This window comes from Zea mays, chromosome 3 (genome assembly GCF_902167145.1).
Source record: "Zea mays cultivar B73 chromosome 3, Zm-B73-REFERENCE-NAM-5.0, whole genome shotgun sequence".
NCBI lineage: Eukaryota > Viridiplantae > Streptophyta > Magnoliopsida > Poales > Poaceae > Zea > Zea mays.
In genome coordinates this window covers 68,978,803-69,005,561 of record NC_050098.1, presented here as the reverse complement: position 1 = coordinate 69,005,561, position 26,759 = coordinate 68,978,803, and the positions used below count along the sequence as shown (strand labels likewise).

The 26,759-nt window shown below is 50.2% G+C and overlaps 1 protein-coding gene across 2 annotated transcripts; it reads left to right on the top strand.

Annotated features, from left to right (window-relative positions):
• Positions 1-213: 213 nt before the first annotated feature.
• LOC103650180 (probable chromatin-remodeling complex ATPase chain) lies at positions 214-11,439 on the top strand. 2 transcript variants are annotated; one of them, XM_020550230.3, is made up of 26 exons: positions 233-761; positions 1,146-1,262; positions 1,352-1,455; positions 2,598-2,621; positions 5,201-5,313; positions 5,885-5,982; positions 6,085-6,264; positions 6,347-6,568; positions 6,711-6,845; positions 6,928-7,210; positions 7,305-7,378; positions 7,545-7,765; positions 7,860-7,947; positions 8,033-8,126; positions 8,218-8,406; positions 8,502-8,533; positions 8,633-8,709; positions 8,783-8,872; positions 8,956-9,025; positions 9,222-9,264; positions 9,341-9,399; positions 9,516-9,681; positions 9,950-10,128; positions 10,208-10,423; positions 10,539-10,649; positions 10,750-11,439. In XM_020550230.3, exons 1-26 carry the CDS (start codon positions 423-425, stop codon positions 10,768-10,770), a joined length of 3,345 nt encoding a protein of 1,114 aa, XP_020405819.1. In that variant the 5' UTR covers positions 233-422; the 3' UTR covers positions 10,771-11,439. The 2 variants fall into 2 exon arrangements, with proteins under 2 accessions (XP_008674039.1, XP_020405819.1); XM_008675817.3 differs by lacking the exon at positions 2,598-2,621 and having other exon boundaries at positions 214-761.
• Positions 11,440-26,759: the final 15,320 nt, after the last annotated feature.

The window sequence follows — 26,759 nt, the reverse complement described above, 5'->3', positions numbered from 1 at the left end:
ATTCGAAAGCACTTAAAAACCATTTTGACTTTTCTATCGAAGTAGATGTATATTGGTATGTTCACATTTGGTAGAGGCATTACTTTGAGAAATTTGTTTTTGGTATTTCCAAATTGATAAGGTTGTTTGAATTTACATTAGTATGAATAACTGAAATTGTTGCTCTGAATTTGGATTCTAATAGAACTATATGTTCAAGGGGTAACCAGAAATACGTAAACATATTCGGCCAAAACTGCAAACCACACAATATTCTCATACAAGCGCCCTTGCCCCCTGTTCGCTTTCACTCTTGAAATCCCCTCCGCCTCTCGGTCAATCCACCGCGTCCAAGCTTCATTCCTCCGCACTCGAAATCCAAAGCGCCCCGCCCCGACCCGAACCCTAATCCTGCATTTCCTTTCCCGCCACCGCCCGCCCCAATGGCGAAGCCGGTGAAGTATGACGACGAGGAGGAGATCTCCTCCTCCTCCGCCGAGGAGGACGATGACCAGTCCGCCGCCGCCGCCTCCGGATCTGGTGAGGAAGGGGATGACGATGAGGAGGATGCTGCGGCGCTGCCCACGGAGGAGGAGGAAGCTGAGGGCGAGGGGCAGCAAGAGGAGGAGGTCGACGAGGAAGAGATCGAAGCCGTCACTACCGGCGCTGGAGCTGAGGACGGAGAGGACGCCAGTGCCGCTACCGCCGCTGAAGGCGAAGAGGAGTCCCAGTCCACCGAGGACGACGAATCCGTCGCAAGGGACAAGGACAACGGCGACGAGGTGAGTGGGAGGTTAGGGTTTGGGCGCTTTAATCGCGTTTTTAGAGATTCGGTTGACGAGGGCTTTGGAAATATACTAATATATGAAAAATTACTTGACCTGATAGTTTCAGAATAATCATTTCAAGTTATTCTTAGACATGGCATCTGTTAATTTGTTTGTTTTGTTATTGTTGCGAATGCTACTTTTATTTTTTTTCTCATTGCTGTGGCATAAGCTGTTGTTGCCTGCTTCTTCTACGTTACAAATATACTAGTAATATTGGTAAATAAATATATGTCTAGTTCCGAGTTTAATGTGTTGAGGGGACACTTTGTTGTATTATGCCCTGCAATCCACTAGTGATAATTTTACATTTCTTTGCCCCTCCCGCTTCTTTTGCAGACTGATGCAGTGGTTGGGAAGCGTGAGAAAACAAGGCTAAAAGAACTCCAGAAGATGAAGAAGCAGAAAATCCAGGAAATACTGGATACTCAAAACGCTGCCATTGATGCTGACATGGTATGTGCTGTTTTTAAATGGATTCTCATATACAATTACATGGTTTGCATTACAATTTGCTGTTATCTTGATCTTATATTTTTCAATAGAACAATAAAGGGAAGGGACGGTTGAAATACCTTCTTCAGCAGACAGAAATATTTGCTCACTTTGCAAAAGGAAGTCAGTCGAATGAGAAAAAGCCTCGTGGGAGGTAATATCTTGTTTGTGCCATGATTATATGAATTATCTTTGAAGTTTGGTGGAAATTACTGGCACTTCATTTGGCACGACACTTTTGAAGTTGAAAAGATTATGAAGGATGCTGCCAACTTTCAATCATGACCACATAATTTTTAAAAATGTTTGGCCCTAGGAAAGGGTTTTGACTATCTCGTAGTTGTTAAGGAGGCAAGGGGGTCGACCCCCCTTTTACCTTTTAAGCGGTAAGACGAGGTGACGCCATACTAATATATAAATATAGGAATATGTAGAAATATAATCTTAAATAGGTAGGGATAATAGTACCAAATGAGAACAAGTTCAACATAAACCAATATAATAGGCATAAAATCTAACATAACTAATACATAGTAGTAGAAGATTAAGAAAAAAAATGAATACATAACTAATAGATTTATTGGTTTAATAGAGAAGTCAAAAGAAAATAAAAAAAATAAAACAATTAAGGTTATATGGGCCACCGGTTTCCATGCCCAGCTAGCCTACTTGACCTAACTCAGCCTAGCTAGCCTACTTGACCTAAATCAGCCGCCACCCTCACCCAGTCACCCTCCCTCAGCTGCCACCCTCACCCTGTAGCTGCCTCAGAGGGAGGGAGGAGTGGAGGTCGCGCGCCAGGAGCCAACAGAGGACCTCGCCGGCGCAAGGGAGGGACACCGTCGCCAGGAGCCAACAACCAGGAACCAGCGCCGCCACCACTTCTAGAGCTCAATCGATCAGCGGCTCAGGTCAGATCCACCTTAGTCCATCCCTAAACACCCTAAGGCATCCGCTTCTCATCGCCTTATGCCTCTCCAAGGCGGCGGGGCAACACCATAGAGGCCGAAGTGGACGCCTTGCTCCTCCTGGTAAGGCGATGTGGACGCCTTGCGCTCGGTGCTCGCCTTGGCGCTTAGGCGTCGCCTTAAGGACACTTTAATAGCTATGCTATCACTTCAAACTGATTGAAGTACCGTCGCACATGCATCAACGCACACTATAACCAACCTTTTTCTGTTCAAGTTTGCAGGTGCATCCCCTGATCTTGTCATTATTTTCTTGAAATTGTTAGTATTGTATTATGGTGATGCATGTTGCACCTTTTACATAGGTTCCTATATTTTTGTTTTGTAGATATGGAGCTGAAGAAAGTTTAGGGTGAAGTTGTTAAGACATTTGTTGCACATTTTACATGTTCCTATATTTTCATTTTGTAGACATGGAGTTAAAGAAGGTTTAGAGTGGTGTTGTTAATTTGAATAGCTCACCTTGTAATACTTAGGCCATGATGAGAGTGGGTGATTTGGTCTAGAACATAATTACCGTCTATGTCCCCCAAGTAGTCCACGGTGAGAGTGCTAAGAGATATTTTTGGGAAGACTTTGATATCATGGTTAGCGCTATACCTATTAGTGAGAAGCCTTTCATAAGAGATTTCAATGGACATGTAGGAACAAGTGCACATTTTGAGGTGGTTCATGGAGGTTTTGGGTATGGTAGTAGGAATCGGGAGGGAGAGGAAACCTTGGACTTCGTGGTAGCTTTTGACTTGTTGATAGTCATCATTTCCTCTAGGAAGAGGCTCTCATTTAGTGACCTATAGTAGTGGCCCACACTCTAATTAGGTTGACTTGCCCTCAAGAAGAGATGATAAACGAGCATGCTTGGATTATAAGGTGATACTTAGATAGAGTGCTCGTAGGGATAAACAAGCCAAGATTGTGAGAACAAAATTGTGAAAACTGAAAGGGGAGAAGGCAAAAGTCTTCAAGGAAAGGGCCATCAAGGAGGACACTTGTAAGGAAGATGACACAGAGAACATGTGAGAGAATTTGACAACTTACATTTAGGCTATCTACAACAGCTTACCCATCCCCATACCCATATTCAAACTCCACTTTGCGAACAATGTAGTCTACAATGCAAAACAATGCAAAATTGTGTTTTGGGTGACCATATGGGTGAACTGCTGGACACAGTCTTAAGGAGAAGAAAGAATGTTACATATAAATGTATCATGACAGGAGTGGCAACATAGAGAAGTACAAGATAGCAAAGAAGACTATGAAACCTGTAAGTTTGGCACAGGGAAGGGTGTATGATAATCTTTACCAACGTTTGAGTACGAAGGAGGACATATATAGGATGGTTAGGGCCCGTGAGAGGAAGAAAAGGGACTTCAACCAAGCCAAGTGCATTAAGGATGGAACGAGCACCTCTTGATGAATGGGGGTGAGACTGAGATCAAACATACATGGCTAGAGTATTTTGACAAATTGTTTAATTGGGAGAACGGGGACCCAACCTTTTAGTTGGATGCCTCCTTTTCTTTTGATGACACCATTAGGTGTTAGAGAGGCATTGAAAATGATGAAAGGGGGTAACGCAATGGCCCTGATGCTATCCCAATTGAGGTATGGAGATGCCTTGCGAACGTAGCTATAATATGGCTAACAAAGTTGTTCAACCATTTTAGTCGAACAAGATGCCTGACGAGTAGAGAAGTATATTGGTACCGATCTTCAAGAATAAGGGAGATATTCAAAGTTATATAATTACTAAGGAATTAAGTTGATGAACCATACTACGAAGTTACGGGAGAGAGTTATCGAACATCATCTGAGAGGAATAACGAGAATCTCTTTCAACCAATTTGGTTTCTTGCTCGAATGGCAACCATGGAAGCCATTTTTTTTAATAATACAAGTGATGGAGCATTATAGGGAGCATAAGAAGGAACTACACATGGTTTTCATGGACTTGGAGAAAGCTTATGACAAAATACCAAGGAATGTTATATTGTGGATTTTGGACAAATATAAAGTTCCATTGAAGTATGTTGGACTTATTAAGGGCATGTACAACAATGTTGCGGTAGTGTTTGAACAAGTGATGGAGACACATGACTCCCTGATTAGAATAGGACTACATCAAGGATCAATTTTGAGCCCTTACCTTTTTGTCTAGGTGACAGATAAGGTCATAAGGGACATACAAGGGGATATCCCTTCCTGTATGTTTTTGCGGACGATGTAGTGCTAGTTGATGAAAGTTAAACATGAGTAAATAGGAAACTAGAGTTGTGGCAAGGTTTAAACTTAGTAGAACTAAAATCGATATATAAGATGTGATTTTGGCACTACTATACATGAGGAAGGTGATATTAGTTCGGGAGGTCAAGGAGTGCCCAGGAAGGACACCTTTAGGTATTTAGGATAAATGGTATAAAGAGATGAGGATATTGATGAACATGTTAGGCATAGAATCAAAGCAGGGTGGATGAAGTGTCATCATGCATATGGTGTAGGACGATCATTATACCTGCTATGTTGTATGATGTAGAATGTTGACCTACAAAAGTACGACATGTTCAGCACATAACTGTTGGAAAATTCATATGTTTTGTTGGATTTGTGGCCATACAAGAAGAGGAACAGTGATATATGTGATAGGCAGGGGTAACACTAATACCAATTAAAGAGAAGCTTGTCCAAGATCGGTTGAGATGGTTTGAACATGTTCAGCACATACCTCTAGAGACATCAATACATAATGGGATCCTAAGGTGCTATATAGCATGGGAAAGTTACCAATACTCAGTATCGTTATATTATGAACTGCTGCTCACAACTTTGTATGCAGATCCATAAGACTTAGCTCAATAAACTTTGAGATTCTTTTCTGTTTGTGTATATGTTAGAGTAATTTATTTGTTGATGAATTGAGTCAATCTGCAGGGGACGTCATGCATCAAAGATGACTGAAGAAGAGGAAGACGAAGAATACCTCAAAGAGGAAGAAGATGCCCTTGCTGGTGCAGGGGGTACACGTTTAGTTTCACAGCCTTCATGTGAGTACTTTGCTGACTACTTGTTACTACCTTGACATGTAATTTCCTTTAATAACTACCTCAAAGTTTATAGAATTACAGATAGATGATTTTCTCTGCTGCCATCATTTTTTTGACACTATTTATAAGGCAAACTGAACCTAGGCAAATTGAATCTTGCAACGATTTTGAAAGTGAATAAGGGTTTCAATTGAGGTGCAAACTAAACCAATATTATTAAGTATTCTAATTTGGTGAGGTGCAGACTGAACCAATATGTTCATATTCAAGTGTTGTATCTAAGATGTTCAGAAACACTGAAATGAATGCTGACCTATTTTTCCCAATAATTATTCCTACCCAGTAAATGCCATGGTGCTTTTGCTTGTTGATTCTTCTCATAAAGGAACGTCTATTTCACTTTTTGTTCCATAAGCAGTGGCCTAACTACTTCCAAATTTCTTGTTAAAAGAATTGATGTGCATTTTCATGGAAACCAACCAATAATTTTTGGTTTTAGTTTTCTTAGGTTTTATATCCTTTGTTCCTTTTGTCTTATGTAAACTTTTATTAAATGTTTGAATTTCTCCAGGCATCAAGGGAAAGATGCGTGATTACCAGTTGGCTGGACTTAATTGGCTTATACGATTGTATGAGAATGGTATCAATGGGATATTAGCTGATGAGATGGTATGCGATAGGTGTTAATCTTGATTAAGATTATCTTTTACTCCATTTTGTTGTGTTTGACACTTTAACTTTGAATGTATGTTTTTTTAAATTGTTATTTAGGGTCTTGGGAAAACACTTCAAACTATTTCATTGCTGGGCTATCTGCATGAGTTCAGAGGTATAGCTGGTCCTCACATGGTTGTTGCGCCAAAGTCCACTCTTGGCAACTGGATGAAGGAAATCCAACGTTTTTGCCCTATCTTACGTGCCGTGAAGTTTTTGGGGAACCCAGAAGAGCGGGTTAGTCTCAACTCTAAAGTCTAATCTCTAATGACTTATGGAGCCTATATTGCCATGTTACTGACCTTCTCTTCTGTGTCAGAACCATATAAGGGACAATTTGCTGCAACCTGGGAAATTTGATGTGTGTGTGACTAGTTTTGAAATGGCAATCAAAGAAAAATCTGCGTTGAGGCGCTTCAGCTGGCGCTACATAATCATTGATGAAGCTCACCGGATAAAAAATGAAAATTCTCTTCTATCAAAGACTATGAGGATTTACAACACTAATTATCGTCTCCTCATCACAGGCACTCCACTCCAGGTAGGCTTCTCTTGCCACTATTTGTTTTTATATAATGCGTGCACCTGGAACAATGATTTAGGTACCACTTCAGTAACCGTGTTGTGCCATATTTATTTTTTGGTTTAATCTGATCCTAGTCTGATTTGCTGCTACATGGCAGAATAATCTCCATGAGCTCTGGGCTCTCCTCAATTTCTTGCTACCTGAAATATTTAGCTCTGCGGAGACCTTTGATGAATGGTTTCAAATATCTGGGGAAAATGATCAACAGGAGGTGGTGCAGCAGCTTCATAAGGTTGGGATATAGTTTTCGTGATCACCAATTTTAGTACCTTAAAATGAACTCTTTATAATTGTTTCTCGCAACTTTTGCAAAGGTTCTTCGCCCATTCCTTCTTAGGAGGCTCAAGTCTGATGTAGAAAAGGGCCTACCTCCAAAGAAAGAAACAATTCTTAAAGTTGGAATGTCTCAGATGCAAAAGCAGTACTATCGTGCTCTGCTTCAGAAGGATTTGGAGGTTATTAATGCTGGTGGTGAACGCAAGCGATTGCTTAACATTGCCATGCAGTTGCGCAAGTGCTGCAACCATCCATATTTATTCCAAGGAGCTGAACCTGGGCCACCCTACACAACTGGTGAACATCTAATTGAGAATGCAGGTAACACCATGTTATTTTGTTTTCATAATAGTAACATATTTTACTACATAATTTATATGAATGCTTATTGACAGTTTTTTTGATATTTACATAGGAAAAATGGTTCTACTTGATAAATTGCTGCCCAAGCTAAAGGAGCGTGATTCCAGAGTCCTTATTTTTTCACAGGTGTGTTTTCCAATCCCATGCAGATTTGAATGCATTATTTATTTAGCAAGTGTGTGTTAGGAGATATCAGACACCACTCTGGATGGTGAGCATGTGCACAGTGCACCTCATTAAAAACTTGGTTGTCCTAGAATTTTTATTTGCCTGACATAGCACCATCCTGCAGATGACCAGGCTTTTGGATATCTTGGAAGATTATCTTATGTATAGGGGATATCAGTATTGTCGAATTGATGGAAATACAGGTGGAGAAGATCGTGATGCATCCATTGAAGCCTTCAATAGTCCAGGAAGTGAGAAGTTTGTTTTCTTACTTTCAACTAGGGCAGGTGGCCTTGGTATCAACTTGGCCACTGCTGATGTTGTGGTTCTCTATGACAGCGATTGGTATGCGACTTTGTTATGCTAAATTTAGTTTTGTTGCTTATACCCTAAGCATGAAGCCATGAACCTTATGTTCCTAGTACTTCTGTGCCTCCAGGAATCCCCAAGCTGATCTGCAAGCTCAGGACCGTGCACATAGAATAGGTCAAAAGAAAGAAGTTCAAGTGTTCCGCTTTTGCACTGAGGTTTGTTGTTTCTAGATTAATAATTACTGTAGTGCCAAATTTTATACTTCTACCTGTATGGAAGATAATGCAAACAAAATTACAGTACACTATTGAGGAAAAGGTGATTGAGAGAGCATATAAGAAGCTAGCATTGGATGCTTTGGTTATTCAGCAAGGACGATTGGCAGAGCAGAAAAGTATGGTTTTGATATTTGCCATTTCTATTTGTTTTAAGCATTTTTTACTAGTTTGATCTGGATTGTTCTGACAACATTCTCATTTATTAAGCTGTCAATAAGGATGATCTTCTGCAAATGGTGCGGTTTGGTGCTGAAATGGTTTTCAGTTCTAAGGACAGCACAATAACTGATGAGGACATTGACCGTATTATAGCTAAAGGAGAGGAGACAACAGCAGAACTTGATGCGAAAATGAAAAAGTTCACTGAGGATGCCATCAAATTTAAGATGGATGATAGTATGTACCTGTTTTCTGTTTCTATTTCTTGTGACTTATTCTCTCTTTCTGTGTCTTCTGTCAATCTACCTAACACCTTTTATTTTCTGATGCAGATGCTGAATTGTATGACTTCGATGATGAGAAGGTAGTCATTCAAACATTCAATTCATGTGCTTTGATGAGTTATTTTTTTTGAAGTGTCTTGCTCATCACCAATTTAATTCTCCTCCATGATTGCTTGAAGGATGAAAACAAGGTTGATTTCAAGAAACTTGTTAGTGATAACTGGATTGAGCCACCTAGAAGAGAAAGGAAGAGAAAGTATGCTCCTCTTCTATTTTTAGGCCATGGTACTGTAGTACTTATTTGACCTTATTTTAACTGTCATTTGTAGCTACTCTGAGTCTGACTACTTTAAGCAAGCACTTCGCCAAGGTGCACCAGCAAAGCCTAGGGAACCAAGGATTCCAAGAATGCCGCACTTGTAAATTCTTGTTTTCTCGAATACTAATCAATGGTTCTATTTCACTGATTTGTACCTGACTTGGCTTTAATTTTTTGTGTTAGACATGATTTCCAGTTTTTCAATAACCAAAGGCTAAATGAATTGTATGAAAAGGAAGTGCGGTACCTTATGGTAATTATCGTCCAGATTACTGTTTTGGTATTTCTACTGGATATGAAGTAACTAATTTGCTCCATTTTTGCTTTTTTTGTGCCTGTTGCCTGTTTTGGCAGAACATTAGACATTACTTTCTCATTATTTTGCAATATATTGTTTGGCATCTGTCACTCGTAACCTTGGTGGTTAACATTAGAAAATTTTGATGCAGCAAGCGAACCAGAAGAAAGATACCATTGATGGTGAAGACGAAGGTATCTCTTGCTTTTCCTAGGTTGTATTACATCCAAGTAGATCTTGCTAACTTTATTATTTTCATGTGATGCTCAGATCAGTTGGAGCCTTTGACAGCAGAGGAGCAGGAAGAGAAGGAACAATTATTAGAGGAGGTTAGAACCATAGCGCAGCACACCAAAATAAACTTTCTTGCTTTTGTACCTTTCTGCTTGCTCTTTTGTGCTGTCATTTCTCTAACTTTATTTGTCTACCATGGTACAAATTTCAGGGTTTTGCGTCATGGACAAGGAGAGACTTCAACACATTTATTCGTGCATGTGAGAAATATGGTCGCAATGATATTAAAAGTATATCATCTGAAATGGAGGGTAAGACAGAAGAGGAAGTTCAACGTTATGCTAGAGTTTTCAAGGAGAGATACAAGGAACTGAGTGGTAAGGCAGTAATTCCAAGATAGCTAATATATAGCATTTTAGAAACTGCAGTTTCAACAAATATCTAATTTTGACTGACAATTTTAAGGAAATATGCGGGTTGGCTATGTTCAATTAGTTGATTATTTATTTCTTGAAAACATTTTACAATGTGATAGTTTTACTTTTACCATTATATTTTTTTTTTAATAAAAGCAACTGTTTGCATACTGAAGATCAAACTTTCCATACTGATGGATTGTGTATGTTTTGATCATTGTACAACCAGATTATGATAGAATTATAAAAAATATTGAAAGGGGGGAAGCAAGGATATCCCGCAAGGATGAGATTATGAAGGCTATTGGGAAGAAGCTAGACCGCTACAAGAACCCATGGTTAGAGTTGAAAATTCAGTACGGCCAAAATAAAGGGAAGTTCTATAACGAGGAATGTGACCGCTTTATGGTATGTTTTTCTCACCATGTTATGTGTATTTATGTATTTGAGTACATGACATGGCTACTAAGCTGGAGTTACATTCCAGCTTTGCATGGTGCACAAACTTGGATATGGAAACTGGGATGAACTGAAAGCTGCCTTCCGTATGTCTCCCTTGTTTCGATTTGATTGGTTTGTGAAGTCCAGAACTACCCAAGAGTTGGCTAGGCGGTGTGATACCCTTATCCGACTGGTTGAGAAAGAAAATCAAGAATATGATGAGCAAGAGAGGCAAGCAAGGAAGGAGAAAAGGCTTGCTAAGGCAAATCCTAAACTTATTCGCTACTCATCATTGTGCAGCTCTTCATTATGTCATTAAAGACCTAGCTAATGTTATAGGGTTTGCAATGATCTGACATCAAACTTGATATCAACAGAACATGACTCCAACAAAGCGAGCTGCACTAAAGAATTCAGAGGGTGAGAATACTCCACCGAGTTCATTCAAGAGACGACGGCAGTCCCTTATGGACGACTATGTGGGCTCGGTAAGAGAACTCAATTCAGTTCATCCATGCTAGTAACCTATGTCTACCAAAGAATGTGTATTGTGTGGCTCACCGGTTGTAATTTCTTAATATGTTTCAGGGAAAGCGTAAGAGAGGCTGACCACGTTTGGCATCCTCCCTTAGACATGCCGTCTCTACAATGATTTTAATACCCTGCCGCGCAGTAGTGCTTAGTTCCTCTTGCACGTGAGTCGAATACCTCAAGGGCATGTGACTAGCGTAATTTATGCAATGATGACATAGGTTAGTTATTAATCCTAAATGAAGCATGTATGCGCATGCTGTGTTAGTGTCGTAGATCTGGACTTTGCAATTGCAACTGTTGCTGCCCAGCTGACACAGATCCCTTTCGCTGCAATGCGGTCCTGCATTTTGCCGCCACTGATTTTGCACCCAAGGCTAAACCCAACGCGGCAGTAGTAACTGTTGCACTCAGGATCCACGTACACAAAAATGAGTTGAGGCATAACGTCCCAACTCGGCTGGTGGTATATGTTAACAGCCAATCATGTTTAAGCTATTACTCTGATCGTTAAGGTGGATCCGCTAAGGCCTTCGGTTATTTCTGATCCATGTGGATTGGAATGTATTGGGCGGAATCGAGACGGATTTGACTTGCTATAGATTTAAATCGACTCAATCCCACTCAATCCACATGGAAGAAGTACCTTTGCATCGATTTGTCATTGGAATATATACAAGGTCTAGGGGTGTAATTAACGTAACCGTCCAAGCATTTGGCTAAAGTATACACTCTTTAAATGCATAATTAACTGTCTATTCTATCTCTAATCTTAGGACTTGAAGTGTCTTGTAGATGAGATCATTATGTATTTTTGAGTAGACATCATTTCGCAATACTCCTCATCTAATCTTTCTTAAGATTGACACGTTGTTAATTCCTTGAAAAACTCAATAGAAAAAATTTGAAGAATATCTTATTGTAATTAATGAACCATTATGTCTTTGGTAGCTTCTCTAAAAATCCTGCGGAAAAATTAGAGATACAACATAATATTAATTTCTCTAAAAACAATGTAGGAAAAATGTGAGAAAAATATGTCGATATACTGTTAAATTTATCTGAAAACTTAATGAGAAAATTAGGAGAAATGGTTACACTATTTTAAGGATTTTCTTTTGTGAGCTTGTATGAGAAAACTATGAAGAGAAAAAAAAAATCTATACCAAGCTTAAGAACAATAGATGTTCTCTTAAGAACTCCATTGGGAAAAATAGAAAACATGTCATGAACTTGTATTATTATTACCTCATTAAAAACTTTTCATGAGAAACCTTGTGAGAAAAAAAAACTATTATATGTCATGGAAAGAAAAGAGTGTAATACTATGTTAGCAAATGTTTAATAGTTAGAGCACCGTCAACACAATGTTAAAAAGTTCTCCCCAAAAATAATTATTGGGGCAGGCTAAAGATTTTGAGGTAAATTATTGTGTATAATCCAACAATTCCCTTGAACAAAAGCTAAAAAAACTGAAATTGGGCCATTTTTTTAAAAAGAGCTTCATCTAGGCCTCTTTGCCCTGTGTATGGTAAATGGGACTTTGCCTGGCAACGTCCATGCACCCTCCCAGACACATGATGTGGTGAACGCTGCAAGACCGTTAGGTTCACCCACTCAGGCGCGTGCGATGACGCTAGCGGATCGGGAGGATCGCGCACACGTAAATATGTGGAGGAGAAAAGCCAGATTTAGGGCGCAAAATTTTTGAGGGAAGAACGAGGAAGCTGTTGGAGCAAGAAAAATCAATTTTCTTTCCTAATATATGTTTTGGGATAGATTTACGACTTCTTTTGGAGTTGCTCTTAGAAGATAGTTGCCCTTGATTCTTGCAAATTCTGAAGTCGTCTCATACCAACCCATGTCAAACTTCTAGAATATAGAGCATGGTAATGACTTAATAAAAGATCAGCGAGATTATCGCATGATTTAGTTGCAAGATATTTATATCCCACATTGTTGTAACTCATGAGGATAAAATAATTTTGGAGCAATATGTTTTGTGATGTTGCTCTTCATGCAACCTGTCCGCATCTGTGTAACACAAGCAAAATTATCTTAATAGATAGTTGTAGGTGATTCATTGGAACCAATTTTACATGATTGTTGTACATGGTTGATCATTCTGCGAAACCATACACATTCACGTAAACCTTCATATAGCACTACGATTTCAGAATGATTAGTGGAAGTAGCTACAAGAGTCTGTTTGGAAGACTTCCATGAAATAGCTGTCCCTCCATGTAAAAATACGAAGCATGTTTGGGATCTGATAAGTAGCTGGCATCCATGTATCCAATCATATTGGGGGTCTTGATTCCTTGCGAAATTCAATCCTAGATCTCTTGTGCCATTTAGATATCTAAGGATATGTTTTACACCTATCCAATGACGTCACGTAGGTGCAACACTGTGTATAGCTAGTAAGTTTACTGCAAATGCAATATCAGGCCTTCTGCAATTTGCAAGATACATTAGCGCTCCAATGACACTGAGATAAGGAACTTCGGTCCTAATATTTCCTCTCCATCATCACATGGTCTAAATGGACCTTTCTCCATATCTAATGACCATAAATGTTTAGATGGATATGATTTATCCATATTGAATTTCTCTAATGATTTTTGGATATAGGCTGATTGTTGCACTATAATTCCAGAGTGAAGATGCTCTAGTTGTAAACTTGTCGGGGACCATAATTAGGGGTACCCTCAAGACTCCTAATTCTTAGCTGGTAACCCCCATCAGCGCAAAGCTGCAAAGGCCTGATGGGTGCGACTAAGTCAAGGATCGGTCCATTCGAGGGACCCGATCACGCCTCGCCCGAGCCCAGCCTCGGGCAAGGGCAGCCAACCCCGGAGGATCTACGTCTCGCCCGAGGCCCCCTCCAGCAACGGACATACTTTCGGCTCGCCCGAGGCCCAGCCTTCACCAAGAAGCAACCTTGGCCAAATCGCCACGCCAACCGACCAAATCGCAGGTGCATTTAATGCAAAGGTGGCCTAACACCTTTATCCTGACGCGCGCCCTCCGGTCGATAGAGCCGAAGTGACCGCAGTCACTTCGCCGGTCCACTGACCGGTCTGACAAAAGGACAGCGTCGCCTGCGCCGCTCCGACTGATGTGCCACTCCACAGAGTGAGGCTGACAAGCAGCCAGGCCCGGCCTCAGGCGCCATAGGAAACTCCGCTTCGCCCGACCCTAGGGCTCGGACTCGGGCTCAGCCCTGGAAGACGACGAACTCCGCTCCGCCCGACCCCAGGGCTCGGACTCGGGCTCAGCCCCGGAAGACGACGAACTCCGCTCTGCCCGACCCCAGGGCTCGGACTCGGGCTCAGCCCCGGAAGACGACGAACTCCGCTCCGCCCGACCCCAGGGCTCGGACTCGGGCTCAGCCCCTGAAGACGACGAACTCCGCTCCGCCCGACCCCAGGGCACGGACTCGGGCTCAGCCCCGGAAGACGACGAACTACGCTCCGCCCGACCCCAGGGCTCGGACTCGGGCTCAGCCCCGGAAGACGACGAACTCCGCTTCGCCCGACCCCAGGGCTCGGACTCAGCTCTGGCCTCAGCCGACGGTCTCCGCCTTGCTCGACCCACAGGCTCGGACTCGACCTCGGCCTCGGAAGACAGACTCGACCTCGACCTCGGAGGAGCCTCCACATCGCCTAACCTAGGGCACCACGGACCGACCACGTCAACAGGAGGCGCCATCATTACCCTACCCTAAGCTGACTCAGGCTACGGGGAACAAGACCGGTGTCCCATCTGGCTCGCTCCGCCAGACAAGTAATGATGGCGCCCCAAACGCTCTATGACGACGGTGGCTCTCAGCCCCTTACGGAAGCAAGAGGACGTCAGCAAGGACTCGACAGCCCCGACAGCTGTCCTTCCGCCAGGCTCCAGCGCTCCTCCGACGGCCATGACACCACACGAACTGGGTGCCAAAACCTCTCCGGCTGCCACAATGGCGTGTACTTAGGGCGCTAGCTCTCCTCCGCTAGACACGTTAGCACACTGCTACACCCCCCATTGTACACCTGGATCCTCTCCTTGCGCCTATAAAAGGAAGGACCAGGGCCCTCTTACGGAGGGTTGGCCGCGCGGGGAAAGGACGGGACAGGCGCTTGCGTGAGGTCGCTCGCTCCCTCCCGCGTGGATGCTTGTAACCCCCTACTGCAAGCGCACCCGACCTGGGCGCGGGACAAACATGAAGGCCGCGGGATTTCCACCTCTCACGCCCGTCTCCCTCCGGCCGCCTTTCCTCCCTTCGCGCTCCGTCTCGCGCCGACCCATCTGGGCTGGGGCACGCGGCGACAGTTTACTCATCGGTCCAGGGACCCCCCGGTCTCGAAACGCCGACAGTTGGCGCGCCAGGTAGGGGCCTGCTGCGTGTTGACGAACAACTTCCCGTCAAGCTCCAGATGGGCAGTCTCCAGCAACCTTTCCAGCCCGGGACGGTGCTCCGTTTCTGGAGTCTTGAGTTCATGTCCCTCGACGGCAGCTACGATATGATACTCCTTCCCCCGCCGTGCGACAACGACAATGGCGGCCGACAGCCCGCCCGCCGGCGGCGGAATCGACGACGTCTTCCCCGCGTGGTGGAAGAACAACATTCGAGCTCACCTCGTCCCCTCCCCCGCCGACGGAGGAGGAGGCGGGGCAACCAAGGCCAAGCAGGAGGCGGCACCTCGTCGGCTGTCAAGCGAGTCGACGGCGCCGACGCCCCAACGGAGGGCACGTCGGGCATCGACCTCGCGTATGAGACGAAGACGAGCGTCGTCTCCCCGCAACACGCCAATCCCAAGCAAATGGACGATGCCAGCACGCTCACGAAGGACTTGCTGGGCATCACCCTCGTACCTGAGACGACGGTGCAGTCAGTCCCTGACGTGACTTCGTCACCGCCCGTCGACCAAGAGGTACCAACCGATTCTCATCTCACGTCTTTTGGATTCAGCCTCGACCCGCCAAGCGACTTCGCTTTGGTGGACGCTCTCGTAGAGGCGAGTCCAAACCCTCTGCGGTATCGTATGCGGTCACCCTGGGACCGGCTGACGGACGTCTCGACCTACGGGCCCTCGGGGTCCGAGGAAGATGACGAGCCCGACTTCTGTTGGGATTTCTCCGGACTTGGTAACCCCAGTGCCATGCGGGACTTTATGACCGCGTGTGACTACTGCCTTTCCGACTGTTCCGACGGTAGCCACAGCCTCGGCGACGAGGACTGCGACTCAAGTCGTGAATGTTTCCACGTCGATCTAGGGGGTCCCTCCGAAGGCAACCATCTTGGTATGCCGGAGAACGGTAATCTCCCTAGGCCTGTGCCTCACGTTGACATCCTACGGGAGCTAGCTGTGGTCCCCGTTCCGGCGGGGGGTCATGACCCACAGCTCGAGCAAATCCGTGGGGTGCAGGCCAGGCTCGACGAGGGAGCAGGAACACTTGAGCCGATCCGCCGGGACGTCGGGCAGGAATGGGCGGGCCAACCTCCGGCCGGAGAAGTGCGTCATCTACCCCAGGGTATCCAGCACCGCATCGCCGACGATGTCAGGGTAAGGCCGCCACCCACTTCTAGTGGAGTCAGCCAGAACCTGGCTGCAGCGGCAATGCTTCTCCGCGTGATGCCGGAGCCGTCAACCACCGAGGGGCGGCGAATTCAGGGAGAGCTCAAGAATCTCCTGGAGGACGCCGCGGTCCGACGGGCCGAAAGCTCCGCCTCCCGAAGGCAGGGGTACCCCTCGGAACATCGCGCCGCGACTTCCCGATTCATGCGGGAAGCCTCGGTCCACACCGGGCGCACGCGCAACACAGCGCCTGCGGCCCCGAGTCGCCTCGGCAACGAGCACCATCACCGCAACCGTCGGGCCCACCTCGATGAGAGGGTGCGCCGAGGCTACCACCCCAGGTGAAAGGGAAATGTGCCCTTGGGCCATTTCTAAGTATTTTGGTGATTGAGTGTCAACACAAGTGCTTAAATGTGAACTTATGCCCATGGATGAACAAAGTGCAAATCATGAGTAAAGGTATGTTTCTAAGCCTTAGTACAATGGTTTTATGTACTAATATACTTGTCTAAGTGTTAGAAACAGAAAGAGAAAGAAAAGAAGAAAGGTGCAAAGACTTGGCTGTGTACAGCCAAGCCTCAGCTCGGTCTGGCACACCGGACTGTCCGGTGGTGCACCGGACAGTGTCCGGTGCGCCAGGCTGACACGACGCGAAGTGGCCGCTCTCGGGAATTTGCCGACGGCGTACGGCTAAAATTCACCGGACTGTCCGGTGTGCACCGGACTGTCCGGTGAGCCAACGGTCGGCTGGGCCAACGGTCGGCCGCGCGATCTGCGCGAGACACGTGGCCGAGCCAACGGTCGGAAGGGGGCACCGGACTGTCCGGTGTGCACCGGACATGTCCGGTGCGCCAACGGCTCCCAGATCTGCAACGGTCGGCTGCGCTGTTTAAGGAAGGAAATCGGGCACCGGACAGTGTCCGGTGTGCACCGGACTGTCCGGTGCGCCCGACGACAGAAGGCAAGGATGGCCTTCCAGATTTGTTCTCAACGGCTCCTAGCTGCCTTGGGGCTATAAAAGGGACCCCTAGGCGCATGAGGAGTAACACCAAGCATTCCTACAACATTCCTAAGCACCAAGACACAGATCTCGCGCATTCGTTTCATTGTGATAGCATATAGAGCTCTTGTGGAGTTGTGTACTCTTTGAGTTGTGTTGCGAGCTCTTGTTGCGACTTGTGTGCGTGTTGTTGCTCTGATCTTTTGAAGTCTTGTGTGCGTTGCTCATTCCCCCCTTGCTCTGTGTTTCTTTGTGAACTTCAATTGTAACGGCGAGAGGCTCCAAGTTGTGGAGATTCCTCGCAAACGGGATTGAGAAAAAGCAAGCAAAACACCGTGGTATTCAAGTTGGTCCTTGGACCGCTTGAGAGGGGTTGATTGCAACCCTCGTCCGTTGGGACGCCACAACGTGGAGTAGGCAAGCGTTGGTCTTGGCCGAACCACGGGATAAACCACTGTGTCATCTCTGTGTTTGATCTCTTGTGGTATTGTGTTTTGTTGAGACTCCTCTCTAGCCACTTGGCAATTATTGTGCTAACACTTAACAAGTTTTTGTGGCTATAAGTTTAAGTTTTACAGGATCACCTATTCACCCCCCCTCTAGGTGCTCTCACCAGGCGTGGGGGACACTACGACAGCGGGGAGGATCGGAGTCCCTCGCCCGAACCACCCGGTCCGCAGGCTTTCAGCCGCGCCATACGACGGGCGCCGTTCCCGACCCGGTTCTGAACCCCGACTACAATCACAAAGTACTCGGGGGAGACGAGACCGGAACTGTGGCTCGCGGACTATAGGCTGGCCTGCCAACTGGGTGGAACGGACGATGACAACCTCATCATCCGCAACCTCCCCCTGTTCCTCTCCGACACCGCTCGCGCCTGGTTGGAGCACCTGCCTCCGGGGCAGATCTCCAACTGGGACGACCTGGTCCAAGCCTTCACCGACAATTTCCAGGGCACGTACGTGCGCCCTGGAAACTCCTGGGACCTCCGAAGCTGCCGACAGCAGCCGGGAGAGTCTCTCCGCGACTACATCCGGCGATTCTCGAAGCAGCGCACCGAGCTGCCCAACATCACCGATTCAGATGTCATCGGCGCGTTCCTCGCCGGCACCACCTACCGCGACCTGGTGAGCAAGCTGGGTCGCAAGACCCCCACCAGGGCGAGCGAGCTGATGGACATCGCCACCAAGTTCGCCTCTGGCCAGGAGGCGGTTGAGGCTATCTTCTAGAAGGACAAGCAGCCCCAGGGCCGCCCACCGGAAGATGCCCCCGAGGCGTCAACTCAGCGCGGCGCCAAGAAGAAGGGCAAGAAGAAGTCGCAAGCGAAACGCGACGCCGCTGACGCGGACCTTGTCGCCGCCGCCGAGTACAAGAACCCTCGGAAACCCCCCGGAGGTGCCAACCTCTTCGACAAGATGCTCAAGGAGCCATGCCCCTATCATCAGGGGCCCGTCAAGCACACCCTTGAGGAGTGCGCCATGCTTTGGCGCCACTTTCACAAGGCCGGGCCGCCCGCGAAGGGTGGCAGGGCTCGCGACGACGATAAGAAGGAAGATCACCAGGCAGGAGAGTTCCCCAAGGTCCGCGACTGCTTCATGATCTACGGTGGGCAAGCGGCGAACACCTCGTCTCGGCACCGCAAGCAAGAGCGTCGGGAGGTCTGTTCGGTAAAGGTGGCGGCGCCAGTCTACTTAGACTGGTCTGACAAGCCCATCACCTTCGACCAAGCCGACCATCCCGACCGCGTGCCGAGCCCAGGGAAATACCCACCCGTTGTCGACCCCGTCATCGGCGACGTCAGGCTCACCAAGGTCCTCATGGACGGAGGCAGCAGCCTCAACATCATCTACGCCGAGACCCTCAGGCTCCTGCGTGTTGATCTGTCCTCGGTCCGGGCAGGCGCTGCGCCTTTCCACGGGATCATCCCCGGGAAGCGCATCCAGCCCCTCGGACAACTCGATCTTCCCGTTTGCTTTGGGACGCCCTCCAACTTCCGAAGGGAGACCCTCACGTTCGAGGTGGTCGGGTTCCGAGGAACCTACCACGCAGTACTAGGGAGGCCATGCTACGCGAAGTTCATGGCCGTCCCCAACTACACCTACCTCAAGCTCAAGATGCCGGGCCCCAACGGGGTCATCACCGTCGGCCCCACGTACCGACACGCGTTCGAATGCGACGTGGAGTGCGTGGAGTACGCCGAGGCCCTCGCCGAATCCGAGGCCCTCATCGCCGACCTGGAGAGCCTCTCTAAGGAGGTGCCAGACGTGAAGCGCCACGCCGGCAACTTTGAGCCAGCGGAGACGGTTAAGTCCATCCCCCTCGACCCCAGCAGCGACGCCTCCAAGCAGATCCGGATCGGCTCCGAGCTCGATCCCAAATAGGAAGCAGTGCTAGTCGACTTTCTCCGCGCAAACGCCGACGTTTTCGCCATGGAGTCCCTCGGACATGCCCGACATACCGAGGGATGTCGCCGAGCACTCGCTGGATATCCGAGCTGGAGCCCGACCCGTGAAGCAGCCTCTGCGCCGATTCGACGAAGAAAAGCGCAGAGCCATAGGCGAGGAGATCCACAAGCTAATGGCGGCAGGGTTCATCAAAGAGGTATTCCATCCCGAATGGCTTGCCAACCCTGTGCTTATGATAAAGAAAGGAGGGAAATGGCGGATGTGTGTAGACTACACTGGTCTAAACAAAGCATGTCCGAAGGTTCCCTACCCTCTGCCTCGCATCGACCAAATCGTGGATTCCACTGCTGGGTGCGAAACCCTGTCTTTCCTCGATGCCTACTCAGGGTATCACCAAATCAGGATGAAAGAGTCCGACCAGCTCGCGACTTCTTTCATCACACCCTTCGACATGTACTGCTATGTCACCATGCTGTTCGACTTGAGGAATGCGGGTGCGACGTACCAACGGTGCATGAACCATGTGTTCGGCGAACACATTGGCCGGACAGTCGAGGCCTACGTCGATGACATCGTAGTCAAGACGAGGAAAGCCTCTAACCTCCTTTCCTACCTTGAAGTGACATTCCGATGTCTCAAGGCGAAAGGCGTGAAGCTTAATCCCGAGAAGTGTGTCTTCGGGGTTCCCCGAGGCATGCTCTTGGGGTTCATCATCTCCGAGCGGGGCATCGAAGCCAACCCGGAGAAGATCGCGGCCATCACCAGCATGGGGCCCATCAAGGACTTGAAAGGCGTACAGAGAGTCACGGGATGCCTTGCGGCTCTGAGCCGCTTCATCTCGCGCCTCGGTGAAAGAGGCCTGCCTCTGTACCGCCTCTTAAGGAAGGCCGAGTGCTTCACTTGGACCCCTGAGGCCGAGGAAGCCCTCGGGAACCTGAAGGCGCTCCTCACGAACGCGCCCATCCTGGTGCCCCCGCTGCCGGAGAAGCCCTCTTGATCTACGTCGCCGCGACCACTCATGTGGTTAGCGCCGCGATTGTGGTTGAGAGACGAGAAGAGGGGCATGCATTGCCCGTCCAAAGGCCAGTCTACTTCATCAGCGAGGTACTGTCCGAGACCAAGGCCCGCTACCCACAAGTTCAGAAGCTGCTATACGCGGTGATCCTGACGCGGCGGAAGTTGCGACACTACTTCGAGTCTCATCCGGTAACTGTGGTGTCATCCTTCCCCCTGGGGGAGATCATCCAGTGCCGAGAGGCCTCAGGTAGAATCGCAAAGTGGGCAGTGGAAATCATGGGCGAAGCGATCTCGTTCGCCCCTCGGAAGGCCATCAAGTCCCAGGTCTTGGCGGACTTCGTGGCTGAATGGGTCGACACCGAGCTCCCAACAGTTCCGATCCAACCGGAACTCTAGACCATGTTCTTCGACGGGTCGCTGATGAAGACAGGAGCAGGCGCAGGCCTGCTCTTCATCTCGCCCCTCGGGAAGCACCTACGCTACGTGCTACGCCTCCACTTCCCGGCGTCCAACAATGTGGCTGAGTACGAGGCTCTGGTCAACGGGTTGCACATCGCCATCGAGCTAGGGGTCTGACGCCTCGACGCTCGCGGTGACTCGCAACTCGTCATCGACCAAGTCATGAAGAACTCCCACTGCCGCGACCCGAAGATGGAAGCCTACTGCGATGAGGTTCGGCGCCTGGAAGACAAGTTCTACGGGCTCGAGCTCAACCACATCGCTCGACTCTACAACGAGACTGCGGACGAGCTGGCTAAAATAGCCTCGGGGCGAACAACGGTTCCCCCGGATGTCTTCTCCCGAGACCTGCATCAACCCTCCGTCAAGACCGACGACACGCCCGAGCCCGAGAAGGCCTCGGCCGAGCCTGAGGCACCCTCGGCTCAGTCCGAGGTACCCTCGGCTCGGCCCGAGGCACCCTCGGCCCAACCTGAGGCACCCTCGGCTCAGTCCAAGGTACCCTCGGCTCGGTCCGAGGCACCCTCGGTTCGGCCCTAGGTACCCTTGGCCCTCGAGGGTGAGGCGCTACGCATCGAGGAGGAGTGAAGCGGGGTCACGCCTAATCGAAACTGGCAGACCCCGTACCTGCAATATCTCCACCAAGGAGAGCTACCCCTCGACCGAGCCGAAGCTTGGCGGTTGGCGCGGCGCACCAAGTCGTTTGTCTTGCTGGGGGACGGGAAGGAACTCTACCACCGCAGCCCCTCAGGCATCCTCCAGCGATGCATTTCCATCGCCGAAGGCCAGGAGCTCCTACAAGAGATACACTCGGGGGCTTGCGGCCATCATGCATCACCTCGAGCCCTTGTTGGAAACGCCTTCCGACAAGGTTTCTACTGGCTGACGGCGGTGGCCGACGCCACTAGAATTGTCCGCACCTGCGAAGGGTGTCAGTTCTACGCAAGGCAGACCCACCAGCCCGCTCAGGCCCTGCAGACGATACCCATCACCTAGCCTTTTGCTGTGTGGGGTCTGGACCTCGTCGACCCCTTGAAGAAGGCACCCGGGGGCTACACGCACCTGTTGGTCGCCATCGACAAATTCTCCAAGTGGATCGAGGTCCAACCCCTAAACAGCATCAGGTCCGAACAGGCGGTGGCGTTCTTCACCAACATCATCCATCGCTTTGGGGTCCTGAACTCCATCATCACCGACAACGGCACCCAGTTCACCGGCAGAAAGTTCCTGGATTTCTGCGAGGATCACCACATCCGGGTGGACTGGGCCGCCGTGGCTCACCCCATGACGAATGGGCAAGTAGAGCGTGCCAACGACATGATTCTACAAGGACTCAAGCCTCGAATCTACAACGACCTCAACAAGTTCGGCAAGCGATGGATGAAGGAACTCCCCTCGGTGGTCTGGAGTCTGAGGACAACGCCGAGCCGAGCCACGGGCTTCACGCCGTTCTTTCTAGTCTATGGGGCCGAGGCCATCTTGCCCATAGACTTAGAATACGGTTCCCCGAGGACGAGGGCCTACGCCGACCGAAGCAATCAAGCTAGTCGAGAAGACTCATTGGACCAGCTGGAAGAGGCTCGGGACATGGCTTTACTACAGTCAGCGTGGTACCAGCAGTCTCTACGACGCTACCACGCCCGAGGGGTTCGGTCCCGAGACCTCCAGGTGGGCGACCTGGTGCTTCGGCTGCGACAAGACGCCCGAGGGCGGCACAAGCTCACGCCTCCCAGGGAAGGGCCGTTCGTCATCGCCAAAGTTCTGAAGCCCGGAACGTACAAGCTGGCCAACAGTCAAGGCGAGGTCTACAGCAACGCTTGGAACATCCAACAGCTACGTCGCTTCTACCCTTAAGATGCTTTCAAGTTGTTCGTATACCTTGTTCCCACGCAAAGTTTAGTCATCAAGGAAGGATCAGCCTTGCCTCGGCAAAGCCCGACCCTCCCTCGGGGGTTAAAAGGGGGGAACCCCCTCTGCGTCAAAATTTTCCTCGAAAAAAGATCCTTTCTGCCAGAATGTCTTTCGTGCTTTTTGACTACTTCGAAAGTGGATCCTGAAAACGACAGAGTACACGTAAGCAGCCAAGGCTGACCGAGCCGAGGGACTCCTACGCCTCCGGGATACGGATACCTCACTCATCACCTTCTGCGATAAGTAACTCACGTTCGGATAAGTGATTCCACAGACCGGACAAGTCTTCACGCTCGAAAGCTCCTCTACCGAAGCGATTCTTCGAGCCTTCTCGACTGTGTCAGTGACAGAACCCTATGGACGGGCAAGAGTGCGCGTAAGCGGCAAGGCCGACCGAGCCGAGGGATTCCTACGCCTCCGGGATACAAATACCTCACTCATCACCTTCCGTGAAAAGCAACTCTCGCTCGCACAGACAATTCTGTTACCGACGAAAAAGTCCAGATACTCAAAACAAGAGGAAAAGAAGCACAACTTTACAACACGACGATGGTGTGTTTGGGCCTCGGCGGCCGCAGAAAAAACACACGCTACAAGATAATCCGATCCAGCAGGCTCAGATCTTGACAGTTGAAGGGAGCAGCAGCACCCTCGGCGTCAACTACACCTTCGGCGAGGTCCGACCTAGCCTCGGACGGCGACGCAGTCGGAGGATCTCCACTCTGAAGGACGACATCATCACCACGCCCAGGCCATCGCCGCCAGGGTCTTCTCCGGGAATCCGGCTCGAGCAGACGGCTCGGCCGGTCACCCCGAGGCCTCAGCCAACTGTCCCTTGAAGATATCAGCCCGGCCCGAGGCCTCGGCCAGCTGTCCCCCGAAGACATCAGCCCAGCCCGAGGCCTCGGCAACTCAATTCCGGCGTCGGTCCCGCCAGTGGACGACCCGGCCAGGCTCTGGCCGACCAAGTCTTGTTTTCGAGCCAACTCTGCCTCTGTCCGTGCTGACACCGCTACCCCCGGCTTCGGCTCATCGAAGAGCGGCCGAGGGGTTCCTTTAACTAAGCAAGAGAAGCCTCGGACAGCAAGGCCGACCGAGCCGAGGGACTCCTATGCCTCCGGGATACGGATACCTCACTCGTCACCTTTGCACGGGGCGACTCACGTTTGGTGAAGCGGTTCTGTTAGCCGACAGACGAGTCTTAGTGCTCGAGAATGAGGAAAAAACACATACATGTTCAGGCCCCGACAGCCGCAATGAACAAAACACCGGCATTCAAGATGCCATTACAAACGGAACCCCGGTTCCACCTCCGCAGGTACGAACAACCCCACACGATTGGGGGGGCCTGCAGAGCAACAGAAGGCTGACGGACGGCTCACCGTCACCCGCTCCAGCAGCAGCGACAACGACCCCCGCTACGGGTGGCCGAACTGCAGCAGCGATGGCCTCAGGGCGAACGCCGCTGCAACCTTGCCCTCGCCCACGCCGACGCTCGAGGGGCGAGGACAAGTACAAAGAGACGGAGGCCCGAAGCGCAGATGGTGGCGGTGATCCCGTCGGCGACGGGGACTTCTCGAGCCGCCCCCACCTCGGCACCGACGACAGGAGCCGTCAGCCCTCCGACAGATCCCCACTCAGATCCTCCCGGACGAGTGGAGCACCGACCTCCGCGCGGAGGTGCCGTACCGGTGCAAAGGCAGGACTGCCCCAGAACACGAACGCCGCCATAGCAGCGCGCGACGTCTTGGGCGGTCCTCCCGTGCGCGCGACGCGACAACCGCCCTTGCGGCAGGAGGGGGCACCGAGAGCCAAGCCGGCGAGCCCAACGCGCTGAAGCTGACGACGCCCGCCGTCGACCAGCCCCGCGTTGTCGAAGTCCGCCCCTCTCGCAGGGCCAGTGAGCGCCCTCTCCCCCGAATGCTGAAGGAGAGGCTGACCCACGAACCCGCGCGGGAGGTAGAGCTCCGGCTCAGCCCGGCCTCCGCCCCAGCGAGGATGATGAACATCCTTGAAGCTGAGGGTGGGACCAAGATCGCAGCCCGGCTTGCTTCTCCCCACCCAGGGGCTGGTGGTCACCGTCTTGGGTGACCACCGGCGAGGGGATGCAGCCGGGCTGACTGATGAAAATCCTTGAAGCCGAACGATGGCTGAAAGGTACCAACTTCCACGAAGTTGCGTTCCTGCAACGACAAGGCGGAAGGATTACGGGTGTTCCCCATCTGGGGGCTCGGAAGGTGGAAAGACACGATGCATAAGGGAGCGCGAAGACATGGTCGCCTTTCAAGGGGGCCGCCCTCCTTTTAAAGGCGACTCTCCCTACTTGCGTCCCCAGTCGTCGTGGGCTGAGTCTTCTCCAACACGCTCCAAGGTCCTCCCCCTATGGCGCGGGGGCTGGGTCCCACGCGTCATGCAAGCTGGCCCAGGGCAGAAGAAGCCAAACCGCCGCGCGCGGTGCATGCAACCGCCTAGCGGTTACAAGCGTCCCTCCACTTTCGCCCAGACCAGCGGGTGAAAGGGCGGACAGCCGTGCAGGCGGCATGCAACCGCGCCAAGTGGGTGCGCCCCTTCGACTTCCAACGCACCCAGCATGGAGGCCCAGGCCCACGCGTCATGCAACCGGCGCGCCGGTTGCTACGTGCAAGCAACTGCACCGCCAATCGCACCACTACCACGCCTCCTTGACTGCGGAACCAGTACCGCGACTCGAGGCAACCCTGCATACGACCCAGCAGTGCCAGCCAGGCGCGACGGTCAATACGGCCAAAAATGGGCCGGCAGTAATGGCGGTGGCAGGCGGGCAGGAGCAGCGGTCACGTCGTCAGCCAAGCTCACGTCACCTCGTGGGACAGCGAGAGAACCCTCTCTCACGGCGCGAAGACGGCGCGCCCGTGTTCTGTTCCTCGAACGGCTCGCACACGCGCAACGGCCGCCCCGCGAACCACTCGCCCCGTCGCATTAACTCCACGGCGGGACAGGTGGCGCCTCTGGCAGGGGAAGCGAGCGACGCTTCGCCTTCGCCATAATGACCGCGTCGAAAAAGGTACGCCACGTCATTCGATTTCGTATCCTTTTCCTTTTCCTCTTTCTCTCTCTTACAACAGGGACCGGGAAAGGGGGATACCCCGAAAAGGATCCTTCTCCATGAAGGAAACAGGCTTCGAGCCTCCCTACTGATCAGAGGTTCAAAGGCTGGCCCCTCGGAGGGGTTTAACAGCCGCCTCAGAGCGCGTGGGCTCCACACCCACTACTGATCAGAGGTTCGAAGGCCGGCCCCTCGGAAGGGTTCAACGGCCGCCTCAGGCCACACGGGCTCCGCGCCCACTACTGATCAGGGGTTCGTAGGCTGGCCCTCGAAGGGTTCATAGCCGCCTCAGACACAGAGCGAGGGATGACCCTGGGTACGTTCGATACATAACCAAGGCTCGGGCTACGCTCCCGAGGTACCCTAGGACATTTCCGAGACCAGCGGGAACGATCTTGTAACGGAATCCCATCAGAGGGAGGTATCGAGCCCTCGGACCCCGTCGACAGGGGACCAGGTCCGGCAGATCACCCGCAGGTACTTTTGAGCGCGCCTCCGGGCCTCTAACCGACCCCTAACAAATGGGGCACGGGCGTCCACTCGGATTACCCACCAGCAGCTCACCGGAGACACCATGTTCGGCGCCCTTCGAGGGCAACATGGCGCTTTCCCCCCTCCTCCTT